General features: G+C 37.2%; 1 protein-coding gene across 1 annotated transcript; it reads left to right on the top strand.

Annotated features, from left to right (window-relative positions):
* The first annotated feature begins 5,217 nt into the window (after positions 1 to 5,217).
* On the top strand, positions 5,218 to 15,321 carry LOC105392930 (putative SLC9B1-like protein SLC9B1P1). The gene is made up of 11 exons (XM_048628688.1): positions 5,218 to 5,263; positions 5,543 to 5,615; positions 5,952 to 6,073; positions 6,568 to 6,796; positions 7,088 to 7,257; positions 8,563 to 8,771; positions 10,292 to 10,463; positions 11,563 to 11,717; positions 12,773 to 12,931; positions 13,821 to 13,986; positions 14,518 to 15,321. The coding sequence occupies exons 1-11, from the start codon at positions 5,233 to 5,235 to the stop codon at positions 14,571 to 14,573; spliced, it is 1,542 nt and encodes a 513-aa protein (XP_048484645.1). The 5' UTR covers positions 5,218 to 5,232; the 3' UTR covers positions 14,574 to 15,321.
* Positions 15,322 to 15,562: the final 241 nt, after the last annotated feature.

Here is a 15,562-nt window from a genome sequence, read left to right as displayed (position 1 = left end):
TACTATGAAAGATGCCTGCTTATTTTATCATAGTGATAACAATATAGCTACTTATGGATTTGACTAAAGGCTCCTCATTGTGTCTTTTCCTATGTCAGCCAGCACTTATTATATCTTCTATATCTAGGTATATCTAATCTTTTTCACTTTCACCAATTCTTCGTGCCCTTTCACTCATCAGTTGATCACAATTTTTCGAGAGTAGATATTTGCGCTGGAGGGTTGTTCAATAATACATATATTTACTACTTTTGGTTGACAGTAAACTGATTTTGAAGTTTTTTACGTTTTAATGATGCCTCAACGTAATACCTTATCAATCAAGTATTACCTACAATCGAGGGAAATTCACACACTACAGCTGAGTTTAAAGTAGGTATAATATAAGTGTTATCTTGACTAATTTACGTATCCGCTCTGCGGGAGGATTAAGTTTATCAACAACTACCGACTGTTTAAAGTGCAATGGTATTTTACAACATATGACGTCACAAGTAGGCAGTCGTTTAATTTCTTTTTTATTATAATATAAATCATAACTTGGCATGTTGCGTAGGTGAAGGCTTCATCGCAACACATACTATTTTGAGCAGGTAAGGCAATCACTGCCCTTTTCTCTCAGTATGAAAGCATAACTAAGTGCCAATTTCGCCATAGTGGGTTAGAGCATAACCAGGGATTATTGGTTGACTTTTGACACATCTGTCAAGAATTTAATATGGAGATGACGTATAATTGATGAGCCAATCCCTGGTTATGATCTAACCGACTATGGCGAAATTGGAGCTTACTGTCATATCATAATATCCAAGAATATAGGAAAACACTCAATTACATTCTACTTTCTTACGCTGGATTAGGTTTTATCATAGTCGCCTGTATTTGCGTCAACTGTGCCTTGGGCAGGACTTATATCATTCAGTGAGGCTCTTTTTGTACCGCCCTCAGGTATCTGATGTTATGAGGGAAACTAATTGGTCATCCAAGGAGGCGTATGCCTCGTTAATTGTCAGCAACGTAGTGGAGATCTGCAGTATGTTAAAGACTATGCGGGCTGGTGGTGAAAGGGCATGTGTTTTGGAATTATGTAATTAAAAACCCGTCAGAAATAGTTAACTGACACTCATTAGATATAGAATAAAGATACACAAAAAATATTTTTTCCTCGAACCTATGATAATGACCATTTTTAATATAATAATATGTGGGGACATCTCACACACGGCCATCCGACCCCAAGCTAGGTAGAACCTGTGTTATGGGTGTCGGACAGCTGATATATCTACACAAATACATAGATAGATAGATACTAAATATAAATATCAACACCCAAGACCCGAGAACAAATATCTGTGTTTAAACAAATATCTGCCCCAGCCGGGAATCGAACCCGGGACCTTCGGCTCAGTAGTCAGGTTCACTAACCACTACGCCATTCGGTTGTCTGTCGCCATTCTTCGCGTATATACTTACCAACTGCTATATTGCGCATGTTTTTCCCACGGAACCTTAATACGTCCTCAATCGCCACTCATTGAGAGAGTTAAAAATGCAGTTGTAGAAGGACACAAGTTTGCGTGCAGAATCCAGCGGCATCGGTCAGGAATTATTAATTCATTGGCGCCTTCGCCCCGACGCCGCCTTCATTCAGACGATGTCGACGTCCGGTACTCACCACTCTATCCAAATCTCATCGTTCGAAATTAAAACAATAATCTTTATTTAGCTGTCGAAGTTAAAGACATTTCATTGGCTGGTGATAAAGAAGTTTATTGCAGTAGTCTACGACTTTATGTAGAGTAAATCTTCAGTAGTAATCAGCAGCAAGTGTTTTATAATGTGTGAAGAGTTTGTGGTGTTATAAAATAGCAGATAATGTATGAGAGTAAGTACTTTTGAAGATTTTTTACATCTTTTAAAAAAAAGACAATGTACTTTCTTGTATAAAAAGCATAAATACATTCACGATCCATTAAAAGTTCCACCTGCCATTGACATTCTATAAGTCACTGGAATCTTTTCATTGCTTGTGGTCGAGAGTGTAGTTTATAAGTCTATGACACTCACAAACATCGGGATACAAATATTGGTAACACTTATAATCAATTAAATATTAAATCATAAAAATATACCTATTATACCATACCGTATTAAATTATCAATTTCTAGCAATGATAGCTAAAAGTACCTACCAATTTAATTAACGACAAGTAGTATATTTAAGTTGTTATGTACGGTTTCATTGTTATTCATATTATTTGTAAGTATTATTCTATCATAAATATGAAAAATAACCATAGTGTAATCTTGACATAAGTAGAATTGGTTTCACTGTGTTGAATGGGAAAAATTTAGGCTGCCTTATTAATCTACGTTAAAGTATCTATAGTCGATTGTATTTATAAATTACAGGATGGTTAAAAAAAACCGAGCAAGAATTGTAATTATCTTGAGTTGTATCGATTGCCTTGAACTTGATTCTGGCAGTTTTAGATAGATAGATAGATAGAATACACTTTATTTGTACACCAAAACAGAATAACAAAATGTAACTTAATTAGGGTACAAAAGGCGGTCTTATCACTAAAAGCGATCTCTGCCAGACAACCTTTGGATTTGGTTTTACAGAGGATTACAGAGCCTTGTGGCCTTTGTTGCTATAAAAGATGAAATTAGTTTAAGTGAGTTCAAGAGAGTTCACTGGTAAAATTTCACCCTATTATACAAATACGTCAACTAATGATCTAAGCATGTATGATAGATAATAATATGAATTAAATAATTATGTTATTAGCACTGTTGTACCTTGGAAACTAACTCTACTTAAAGGTAATTCTTTTAAAATAATTAGTGCTTCTAATTTACTACGAGTAGACCTTGTAATGAACAAAATAAGTACAACACAGGGTGTAAAAATGATGCTCCTTAAATATAAAGCACGTATTACCCATTGACAGTGAACGTCTGTACCTAATAAAGATACTATTCTGAAGATATTATTTGGAAATGTAAGAAAAATAACTAAGCGACATTTTTTTTCAACAGTAACTTCAATTCATTGCCGGAATCAGTAATTTATTCCACGTTTCAAAAGTTTTTAGTATTTCTGGCCTTTCGAGCGTCGATATTTTGTCCGATATGTACGGCTCACTTCACCTTCTCCGCCTACACTACCAGTGATGACATGGCTGGGGCTGAGGATGCACTATCGTCATATTTCGTAACAACTGCATACCGCATACCTAACAAACAGGTTGGCAATAAAAAGTTATCTCCATAACTGCTTTATTCAATATTTGGTATAGGCCTCACTTGAGCGATTAAAATATTTATGTATAAAATCTTGTGCAAACTTATTAAAATTTGTAGCAGAAAACTTTTAATACACTAAACTTTTGTTCAGTTTGAATGGCAACCTACAAAATATAAAACTTAGGTTAGGATCATTAGACGTAGTAACTTTAAATAGTAATAGCAAGCCGAAGGGAAATAATGAATTGCAGGGGCCCATTATGATTTTTTAAAATATATGTAGGACTGGTGGCCGAAGTAAATAGTTATTCAGAATTTCTAGTTGTGTGATCTTTTGTTCACAATATTAATTTCAAACACACTACAGGTAAGTATAAGGATGCATCTGCAGTAAATCAGAATTCCGCTGAAATACACTCATATTGACTGTATTGTATTTACTGGTTAATTAACCGCGAGCATCGTCACCAGAAGGTTATACCTACGATTAATTACATCTGGTCTTATCAATGGAAAAAACCTATTTATGTAAGTAGGCACAATCATTATCTCAAAAGTATTATTTTTAGTGACGGGTAATTCATTCCTAAAATAAAAAGTGATAAAAATATAATCAATTATGACTCCAATAACCATTCAAAAGTACCTAAATGTATATTTTATTACCTACACAGTCCTGCTGATATAAGTAGGTAAGTAATAATTATGATTTAAGCATTAATCAGGTATTACTTAGTTATTATTTCTGGTTCATTTTTATTTTGTAACCAATTGGAATGAATTTTATTTTAGCAACTCTTTGATGTCGATTCTGAAGGCAGAAATTCTAAATTTAGAGCTGTCAAAACCTTAATTTCTTTGTTTAAAATTCGACTCTATGATTGTTTCCGTAAATGTCATTTTATGCTAGCAATTTTTTTAGTTTGACAGCGTTAAAATTAGAATTTCTGCCTTCAGAATCGACATCTTTGTCACTCTAAAATGACTACGGTCTACTTTACAAGATTGCAAAGGGGTATGATTAAAAAATACAATAAGTAGTAATAATAATAATAAACTGCTTTACAAAATTCATAAAAAATACCGTAAACAATTTATAGTATCTGATGAACCATTCATCAAAGAATAAGGTCACCGCTGCTGATCTTGCGCTTTGTTGCCTTCAATTACATTATTAAAAGTCAGCAATAGTTGTTTTTTACGATGATATTTTAATGTAAGCAAATAATGGTAAAAGTAGGCGCCACGCGCGGCCGGCAGTCGTGTGCGGTTACACGAAGTATTCGGTGTATTACTTATCTTTGTTTTACAAATATAAATACTTTACGCACTTCATAATAAATTACGATAGGCTCGGTGGATTACGTTGTGGTTCCGTATTTGTATTATTTACATATATATTGAATGTAAAAATGTCTGAATGTCCCTAAAAGACTACAGGTATGTGCCGCGTGCCTCCATAGCACTGAAATTATATGATTGTACCTGCAAGTTCGACAATAATAGGTTCCACGGTAATCCGGCCACTAAGCCGCGGACAATTATTTATTCAGCATGGCCGAGTCATAACTAACTGCGTGCAATTTCAACGGCCATTCTATAAATTAAGGGGGATAATATTGTTGGTAAATCTACATTAGCCAGTAGCGTTTAACATTAATGGATTGATTTTCAAAATTCTTTATTTCATAAATTATTACAATAGCCTTAAGACTAACTTATAAGTAGGCAACTAAAGGCTAAGACACTAAATTATGGAGCATTTTATACAGGCTGCATACACCTTTTTAAAATATTACAGTAGGAAAAATTATATCTATTTAAATCTTTGAAATTATATCTTAATATACTTGAGTTTATTAGATGTACATCTGTTAAGGCAATATACATTTTTGGCAGAATTAAACTTTTAACTAGGAACTACGAGTTTAACATTAATGGTGAATTAATTTATCAATAGAGCGGAACAGCTCTCCCGTAATGGCGAACGAGGATGTGCCGCATAATCAAGGTAATTCAGACACAAAACAATCGTATCTGAAATTTGCGTTTCGCTAAGTAAATCAAAGCTATCTCTAGAAATTTGAAACAAACACAATAAATCAGTGCCACTGTGTACATACACGAGGAGCTACCGTAATTATAGTATGCATCGTTAAATCCTGATATGACGTGAATAAACTTGATTGTGATATGCTCGGTATGCGCGGCGCGCCCCGACCGTGCCCTGTTTACATACATCTTACACGAGAGAAGCGCAGACTTAATTATAATGCCTCATTTGCTCCAGATAAGGTGCTCGACGGAATCAGTGCCATCGATAATGCTGTATACGCAATATCCAGAGACAGGGAAGTGAAAACGTAAGTAAGTACATCGCATTATTCTCGTGCGGTATTCAGGACATGAAACTGCTCCGTGGATATTCCGCAAAGTTCCTCTTCCAATGAGTGAGCACGATAGCTTCATCATGCAAACTGAAAGCGATTTTCGAACCAGCATTTCACGAAATTCGTAAGAATAGATACCTACTTACTTCTTACTATTGGAGTGCTGAATGTCTTTTCTCATACATTCAATAACTTTTTCACAATTGCTACATTTCAGTCTAAGATTCAAAGAGTAAATCATTGATTGATTCAATTAATTTAATTGCTATTTACTCAAGTAAGTGTTTAAGAATTGTTATTATTTTTCAGGACAATAGATATACTCAAATATTTTAAAAATGAAAAACAAATAGAAGATAAACTTGACAAGAAAAAGTCGTCGCGTATCGAAGCTTCGGATGTCAGTCATTATTTCACTTTGGCTATATTAGGTAAGTGCTCAACTTTGTCTCAGTATTCCGCGCCATTTCTTCTCAATTTAGATAAACCCATTGGCATAACGATCTCATTTATATCCATGTGTGAGTGTTTAAATTTGCCTTATAGAAAAGTGAATACTTTTTCCTATTCGAAATAAGAGAATATGAACCTACCTATTGATAAAAAATCTAGTGTTTGCAGATTTCTGTATTAACAAGAATGCAATTTTACTAAGTCAATAGCACACACACTTTTAAAGCCAACGTAACGTAACTCTATTCTATTAATATTATATACCTACCTGCACCTGGCTCTCTTGAATGTAACCTTTGTGCATATCCCCAAGGTCTAAACCGGCTAAGGCAACTCACAAAACTATACAATAAATATACCTTTATTAATTACTAGCTCTTGCCAGCGAGGTTCGTTTTGCCTCAAAAGTTTTTAAGTACTAAAAAGTAGGTAGGTTTAACTTGAAAACTCAAAATCTCCCCGTCCTCCGCAGCCGCATCATCATGGGGTCTCCTCTACTGCGCGTTTGGCTCGGACTGGCGTTGGGACGGGCCGTGGTCGCGCCTGGCGCTGGTGGCGGCGGTGGCGTGGGGCGGCGGCCGCCTGCTGCAGGCCACCACGACGCTGCCGGCGCTGCTCGCCGCCCTCGCCACCGGCATTGTGGCCACCAACCTGGACTTTCTGGATATGCGGGATTATAGTGAGGTTGACACGTTTTTGAGGTGAGCGTTTTTCGCGTCTAGGTTTACAATCATGCTGGTGTTGGTACTACTTATTAGTTCTACCGACTGGAACGAAGAACAAATGGTTCTTGATTGCTCAATATGTAAGGCGGAGAATGTGTTTACATAATAAGTCCTGGTGATTTTATAGATATATCTTGTATGGTAAATACTCCAATTTTCGTTTCGTTTTTTATACCTAAAACCTTTGTAAGCACGGGCCTTGTATCACGGGCTAATCTGGCTAATCCCGTCTGATCTAAAATTATAACAAAACTCTTTTGTATTCAGGAAAATATACCCAGTAGTGATCCTTGGCAAGGCGTCCCTGGGCTGGAATGTAAACTACATGAGGTCAGAATGGAAGCGGGTCCTGTCGCTGGGCTCCCTGCCTTGGGCTGCCGAAGTGGCGGCGGTGACTGTCTCTACACATCTACTCTTTGGGTTCCCGTGGCTGTGGGGTAAGTCAAGAAAATTAAGCTCATAGATTTTATGTATACCAAGTCAATGCATACAAAAGTACTCGGTCGCGTAAAAAATATAAACAATCACTAAATACCACAGCCTACCAATTTCCCGTTGTAACAACACCGGGAAATTGGCCACTCCGATGTGCCACAAATGTAAGTAGAAATAGAAAGAAAGGCATGCGCATTTATGCCCTCATAATAATAAATGGAATTTGTCACGAGCGCGCACAATGGGGCGCGGCGTGTGAGGCGCGGCGCAATACAAAGCAATTCAATAAAAATCTGCTGGAAAACTCGTCTCGTTCCAGATTTGAATGCATTTTCGCAGCTCCAAGTGGTCTATAGAAGCCGATCGTGTGGGCGCGGACGGCGGCTTCTGTTCACAACCGTCCATGCGACTGTACTTTCTATGTATCTACCACCTATGTACAGTATGTGCATATATAGGTATTAGACTACAGAGGTAGAGAGGGTTCATTACATTTTGCAGAATGTGAATAAGTAAATAAAAAACAGTTAATAAATAAAAGGCACTGCAGTTGTTGTGTAATGATCTAATGAAAGTAGGGAATCTAGATCGTGACTCAAGATGCTTGTGCCCACGAAATGCCCTCGGGAAAACCATCTAAAGCGAATCAAAGCTTACAGGCAAAATGCAGTACGAGCAAGCTATCATACTGAAACATTACATTTCGGTCAAATAAACATAATGCCAAATCGAATGGTTAGATTCTAATTAAGTGCGGTAGAGTTTTAGCTGATGAAATTATTCGTATTTTATCAATAGCCATTAATATAGTGCCTGTGAACAATAGCAATGCAATGGCGCACTACTCATAACAACGGTCGCTAAACAGCACTTTACCGTTTGTAACTGACTACTAAATTAAATTACTTACACAAGTTGTGCTGCCATATTTTGAGCTTGGTTATAACAGCTTATACAGCTCGCGACTTATCATGACTGTGTTTAATGTAGAGCGGGTAACTAGTACTAGAATAAGTGTACATACCAAATCACTACTTAGGTACCTATTACGAATCTGAAACATTTAAATGTCCCTTTTCAGGCAGTGGCAAAAATATGACCATGTTATTTTGAACTCTACATTATGTATAATACCATGGAATTAAGTTAAAAATAAAATTTTAAAAAATGACTTTTTTGTCTTATAAACGGCTAAAGCTCCTTCTTCTTATAGTGCCTCTCCACTACTGGAGGTTGGTGGTCAGCTCTGCACAATCCTTTAAGCTCACCCCCTCGGAGATCCCTAATCCTAACCTCTGCACCCACAGGCGTCCTTCTGGGTTCAATCTACGCCTCCGTCTCCTGCGCGGTGGTGATGCCGTCAGTGGCCCGGCAGCAGCGCCCGGGGAGCTCTCGCAACTGGCCCCAGCTCGTGTGCACGGCCGGCGGCGTCGATACGGCCCTCAGCGTGGGGGTCTACGGGCTCGTGTACAGCTACATGTTCGTTGACGCGTCCGATGTTTATAAGTATGTGAAAGTGAGTATGTTTGTGGTAAACAAGATAATTTGGCGCTGGGTACCGTTCTGGTGTAATGTAGATTCTATGCTTCTCTGTGTTCTTCTCGAGGGAGTATAAAGAAGTTAGTTAATTAGCAATTAGAATAATATATATAGTTTTGTCTTGTTTTGGCTGATAAACACAGTGTTTGGCATTGGCAACCTTGAATCCTGTACCGACGGTCCTAGGTACAAATACCGGTCGGACATAATAATTGTTAAATTAAGTTTTTGATTATCAATGTTTCTGTTTTGTTACATCTCCAAACGGGCTAACGAGAGGAAAATATTTAAAAAGCAACTAAGGCATACCTTCTAAATCCATACGAGATAAAAAAAATATTTTTCATTTGGCGTAGCCCCATGTTTTGTGTTTCATAAATCGCTCTATGTAATGAACTTCAATTGTGATCATTAGTGGTAACACTAGACGAGTGAACTGTGCTATTTATACACATATCCAGATGAATAAATTGATAATGATTGGTGTATGGTCAATTCATTTGCTGCATTCAATACTCAAACATGTGAATTATTATTTTTCCTATAAATATACAGGTGTTACAAATTTATTTCTACGACTTTTGGAAGTTTATTTTTTTACCTTTCGGCTTACTATACTTAGGTACCCTTTTCATAATACTAAATATTTTATTGTAAGCAAATTATCATAATACTAATATAATTATAAAAAAACACATACAATACCTACATAACATTAAGGAACACAAACTCTACATGCAATAAGCCAGGTAAAATGTGGTTACAATACGCTTAAACAATTGGCCAGCTCAAATTGAATATCTGCTAACTGTGTTTCGGCCATCGTCTGTCAATTCAAGGAAAGGCTCTTTTGGGCTTTGATGTCAGAAGCGAAATGATATTTGAATTAGATTTCCTCTATTTCCTCGGCATTCATTGTCCTTCGCTAACCATCACTTAAGAACATCCCACAAAGAACCCACGGCTTACCCCAGGGACCGGGGGGTCACTCCGGCTGATAAATACCTACTATTGGTATTGGTATACGCAGTATTACGTATAATTTGACTTTATTTTAACCACGAGCATCACATTGCTATAAAAAGATTTTTCTTGTGAATTCAAAAATTCCAGTATTACTGTCTAGCTACCCAACTATCTCTACTCAAATCATACCATAACGTTAACGTAATAACAACCTAGCTCACTTCATATTTACCTACGTATATCATATTGACTAAGGATCTTTGGCTTAAAAGCTAGAGTGAACCCCCGAAAATACCGAAACCATATTAACAAATATGTGATTAACAAATCCGAGTATAGCAGCCACGGCGCCCCGTAGGTTTTATTTCGTTATAAGCAGGTTTCAGTCATGCTTTTGCAATAAGTCCAGTACATCGTCCAAAAATTAAACTATGTAGTAAAAAGGCAAAGTGACCATCAAAGTTAATATACAGTAGTAGCCATGCACCCTATATAATATTATTTTATAAACCCTAAAACATTGGATTACAGGCAGCCCTAACCCTCTTCGTAGGGGTGGCCCTAGGCGTGGGCTGGGGCAGCCTGGCGCGGGTGGCGCCGCACCGGGACGACCCATACGTCACTGAGTTGAGGATCCTGCTGGTGCTGCTGGGCGGGCTGCTCGGCAACTTCGGCACCATGATGCTGGGCTGGGGCGGCGTCGGTAATAGATGGCTTACAATACAATGCTCTTTACTTGCATACAAAAAACAACTTATAAACTTAAAAATAACAGTACTAAAAGGCGGCAAGCAACAAGCTTGAAGAAATCTCTACCAGACAACATTTGGATGACAGATATAATCTGAACAAATTTAATTTTGGGGTAGTCTATACTACTTTAAAATTTCCGATAACAGTATTATTTGAATTTTTGACAGCTAGCATTGGCTAATCTTTTCACTACCACCACGTGACAAACCCTAGATTAGCTCAAATTTTTCGATACTGTACCTAATAAACGTTTTGAATCGAAATTGATAAAGCTAAGAGCCACTATCACTTTTAGGCATTTCTATTATTATATTTAAATGATAGGGTAAGTACTTAGGTACCATCTTATAAAACTTCTGCTTGAACTCTTGGATTGATTAGTAAATTTTATGCCTGAGTGAAGTTACAAAGAGTTGTAGAATTTCATTATTTAAATTTACAATATCAAACAAAACTTAACTTATCGTTTAAGGTCAGGACTGGTCATGTTGTTAAAGATAGACTTTCGATATTAAATCCCAGGCACTAAGTGTAGCTCAAATTTCTTCAAATTTATTTGACCTCTATGAAAATATGAAGACGTTCAAACAATTTCACAAAGGTCTTGAAGGTTTTGTTTGATACCCGTGTCGGACTTCAGTAAATTTACATAACAATGTACCATCACTCACTTAGTTTATCTGAACTTTATATTAAATTGTTTCACTGAAAATTATTTACTCAGTTAAAACTCTATTATGAAAATTTTCCGATTACTTATGGTATATTTAGTAAAATACTGCATCAGTTTATTGTAGTAGTCGAGTAGTCGCATCAGTTTTTGTTGATTAAAAAAAATACAGATTCCTTACACCTTTTGATTTGATATCTATGTTAAGTACACTCGCGGGCATTGAAATTTACGTTTTTGGTAATATTCTGATGCACAGTTAAATATAGCCATTTCCGTTTAGGATTAATTTGGTTCTATTGTGACTGGAACTTTATCATTGCTCGCAAGTTTATAAAACAACTGTCAACATTTAAAACGATTCCTTCTCACAATCCAGGCGGGGTAGCGGTGCTGGCGTGCAACGCGACGGCGGCGCACCACTGGGCGCGCGCGGGCTGGCCCCTGAACAGGAACCCCGCCGCCACAGCCTACCGCGTGGCGTGGGCCGCGCTCGAACCCATGGTCTTCGCGTATTCGGGGACCTTCTTCAAGGTTCGTGCAAATTTAATACCTACATTCATTGGTCAAAAATAGCAAAACAAAATTCGTATGCAGCTCTGTCCTGCTTGGCCGGTAACTAGACTAATGGTTGTGTAGTTACGGATCAAAAAACTCTACATGGAAGTCTAACTGAGGAACTTTATATGGGTAAAGTGTTTTCGTTTTACAGGGTGGATAAAGTTGGTGACTATTAAGTAAGGAAAGGAACCAACCCAAGTGACTTATCAACTGCAACTTATGCAAGTCTAGCGCACCCAGGGGCAGACTGTGGTTGTGACTGGCTTATCCTATCATAATGGTGGTTATCGCTACACCAGCTCTACGTTTTACTATTACCGACACGCTAAGAAAAATAAGCCGTCTCTAATAAGTAAAACTTAATTTTACTAATTAGAGTAAAGTAGAGGTGCAATACTTTTCCGCAACGCAATTCTCACAGCTATTCAAACTTCACAATACTTTAAACTGTTCTTTAAAGCTTATGTAGTTGAAACTTGAAATCGGTCTTACTTGCTTTTTAAAAGTTCGTATCACGAATGAAGTTGCCTACTTTTGAAGATTTCCTACATAGAATAGGGAAATTAATCCCCAGCATTTCAAGTTTACAAACTTTCACCCTAACTTGCAGGTTTTCCCTAAAGCTCTACGAAACTATTTTGTTCATGAATCTGAACTGATAAAGTTTCAGGTTTATGACGGGCTCGTCTAACGTAACAAGTTCGAACATCTGATTTCATACTAAATAGCCCCGACATATTGCTCAAGTAAACCACAGCAAATTGCTATAATGTCTTATTCTACAGAATTTTGGTAAAGTAAGCCGAAATAGAGAGGATTTAGATGATCATTCTGGACTACATTTTTTTTTAATGTAGAGAACACTGACATATTTTTTAAACCACTTATAGGTATTTATGTAATTCTAATAATACCTAAATGGTTAATGTATATACCTATAGTTACTAGATATACCATAATGTAATCTACATCTACATACTCACACTATATATAGGTAAACACTCTACAATCTCACCCCTCACTTCCAGATCGACGCATCAACGTGGGACACCCTACTTCTAGGGCTGGCCGTGCTGGCAGTGAGCCTGGGCGTGCGGCTCGCGGTGACCTGGGCGGTGTGCGCGGGGCTCAGCACTAGGGAGCGCCTGTACGTCTGCGCCGCCTGGGTGCCTAAGAGCATTGTGCCGGTAAGAGGTTATGGCCAGGGGGGGTAAATTGACGAACGAACGAACGAGAATTGTCGCGCAATCGACACGTATGAAAGTAGTTTTGCTTTTCCGAAGCTTCGGAGCGATGCGCGAACCATGGAATTACGTGAAAATTTATGTTCGTTCGTGCGTTGATTTAGAGAGAGAGTGACCTATCAGAGATGGATGTTATGGGTGGACAAATAAGTTTAGATTTTAAGTACTTAGATAGGCATAAAAAATTATTTCCAATGCGAATGATACTTATATAATAAAATGGAAAATGTAAAAAGGCATATACAACACAAAATTGTGTTATTTACGTAACAGAGGTATTACTCGGCTGGCTGCCTGGCTGCATCTAACGTGACTTAATTAATAACATGTTAATTAATTAAACGTTGTATGTGACTGTACCTTACATACCTATAATATACATACATTATAACAGTTATGCATTTGATGCTTTTACAAATTGTACTCGACTTTGAAAAGGATTTTCAAATGATAATGTAAAAATAATTACATTAAATTTATGCTCAGGACAGCTTATCCCCGGGGCTTTTGCAGCGTAAAATATACTCAAAGTACACTCCCTCACATTTACTTTAAAAATTACGTTTTAATATTAATGTGCATATTATACATACTAGCTTTTCCCGCGAGCTTCGCTTCGCCTTAAAAAGTTTTCCCGTGGGAATTCCGGGTTTAACTGAAGGACCTATTGGTTGAGTTTCTGAAAATCCTTTCTTAGTGCTCACTTACACTACCCAAGGAACCTACGTGCCGAGTTTCCTGATTGTAGCTTGAGCCGTTTGGGCTGTGCGTTGATGCCCAATCGGTCACTTTCTTCTTTTATATATATACAATTAATTAATATTATTTGCAGGCGGTGCTATGCCCGCTGGCCATTGACACGTTGTTGCCGAATGTGGATGACCCTCGCATGGAGTACGCCGAGACGCTGATGCGGCTGCTGGTGCAGCTGATCATCATCACCACGCCGCTCGGCTTCCTGCTCACGGACCGGCTCGGACCCTGGCTGCTTAGAGAAGGTGAATATCATGGAGAGGTTCAAGCCAATTCAGAAGGTCTTGCACGGGGTAAAAACGTGACAAAAGTTTTCTTCGCACTCGTTCTCAAAGCTAAGAGATGTGAGTGAGCACGATGAAAAACTTTTGTCAGGTCTTGGTGTGAGTGTCTTGCGCCCCGTGCTACGCTTCTGGTAAGGATTAATCATCGCATACCAATATTGTTATAATTCTTAGCCCAGTGATATACAAACGCAAAACCAGACTTCTAGTACTATCCATAACAAAGATCCAGAGGGTCAAAAGAGTGTCGAGAAAAGCCGTGCCGCTGTTTTGCTCAACTTGGCAGATGAATCTGCTTAGTCATTATCATCATCATCAACATGACCCATCACGTCCCCAATGCTAGAGCACGGTCTCCTTCCAATGAAGGAAGGATATTAGGCCTAGCTAGTCCACCACGCTGGTCTAGTGCGTTTGTGTGTTGCTAGTTTTAATTTTTACTTTAATTAGAAATGTATTATAATAATAAGAATATTGTTTTTTAATTTTCAGGTAATACGGAACCAAAACGAAATTCAAGTTACGGCGTCGAGAGCGAAGAAACTTGATGCTTATTTAAGTGTCCATTATTTTGGTTAACTTACTTTAATTTTAAACATTGATGTCGTTTATAAGATTGAAATGTACTGTATGTTTAAAAATCGACTCGATTAGTGTTTCCGTAAATCACATTTTAGGCTAGCAAAATTTTTAGTTTGACTTAAAATGAAATTTTCTGCCTTCAGAATCAGTATAATAGGTATAATTATTTTTTATTAGGAATATATATTTTTAAACCAATGATTTAGATGAAGTGCGATGAGAAATTAAAAAATCAAGCGTATCAGGGGATGTTCGGAAATGAAGGAGCTCCCGTTATTGTCCGTTGACATTAATTTAACCCTGTATATTTTCCCTCTTTCATAGTTCTGGCAAATTGTTAATTATGATTCAAAGATAATCGCATTTACAACTAGGTACGCTTTTTTAGGGACCAATTAATTTATAGTTAGCTAGCTAGTTTAAAAATCTTCATTATTGAATATCGCATTAGAAATGAGATGAAAGGTTGTTGTGTACATGTATAAGGCAAGAGATGCGGCCATTTTGGTACAAGCGATATATTAAAGGTCATCTTAAGTTTAGTGATAATTTTTATGACTACATATTGCAATTTAGAACAACTAAATATACCAAAGGTAGGTTAAGATAGCAAAATATTTATAAAATCGAAATTGTATAATAACCAATTTAGAGAGTATAATTAAATCATGTACCATGTAACTGAAAAGCTGGAAAATAAATTACAGAAGCGTTTCCATTTTCGTTTCATTTAAATGACTCTCTGAGCCCAAAGATTGAATGCATTCAATTCAATAAATTGGAGTTAAATTTTCAATAAACGCTGTGAAAAGAACTCGACACGGCGACTGTTCAAGAAAGTTTTTTTAAACTTCTGTGTCCAAATAGTTTCAGGAAATGGCGACGAATTATGTTCATGTTATTATAACGATAATTGCATATTGTCATTTAAAAACGTTGGAATTAAAATAAATAT

Source organism: Plutella xylostella, chromosome 4, assembly GCF_932276165.1.
Source record: "Plutella xylostella chromosome 4, ilPluXylo3.1, whole genome shotgun sequence".
Taxonomy (NCBI): Eukaryota; Metazoa; Arthropoda; class Insecta; order Lepidoptera; family Plutellidae; genus Plutella; species Plutella xylostella.
Note: the sequence above shows the minus strand (reverse complement) of the source record. Positions and strands in the feature narration are given on the sequence as shown.

Excerpts from the sequence above, each read along its gene's own strand:
- LOC105392930 (XM_048628688.1), top strand. The coding sequence starts at position 5,233 with ATGGCGAACGAGGATGTGCCGCATAATCAAG. Across the intron at positions 12,932-13,820 it reads TGCCTAAGAGCATTGTGCCG|GCGGTGCTATGCCCGCTGGC; the intron begins GTAAGAGGTTAT and ends TATTATTTGCAG. Across the intron at positions 13,987-14,517 it reads ACCCTGGCTGCTTAGAGAAG|GTAATACGGAACCAAAACGA; the intron begins GTGAATATCATG and ends TTTAATTTTCAG.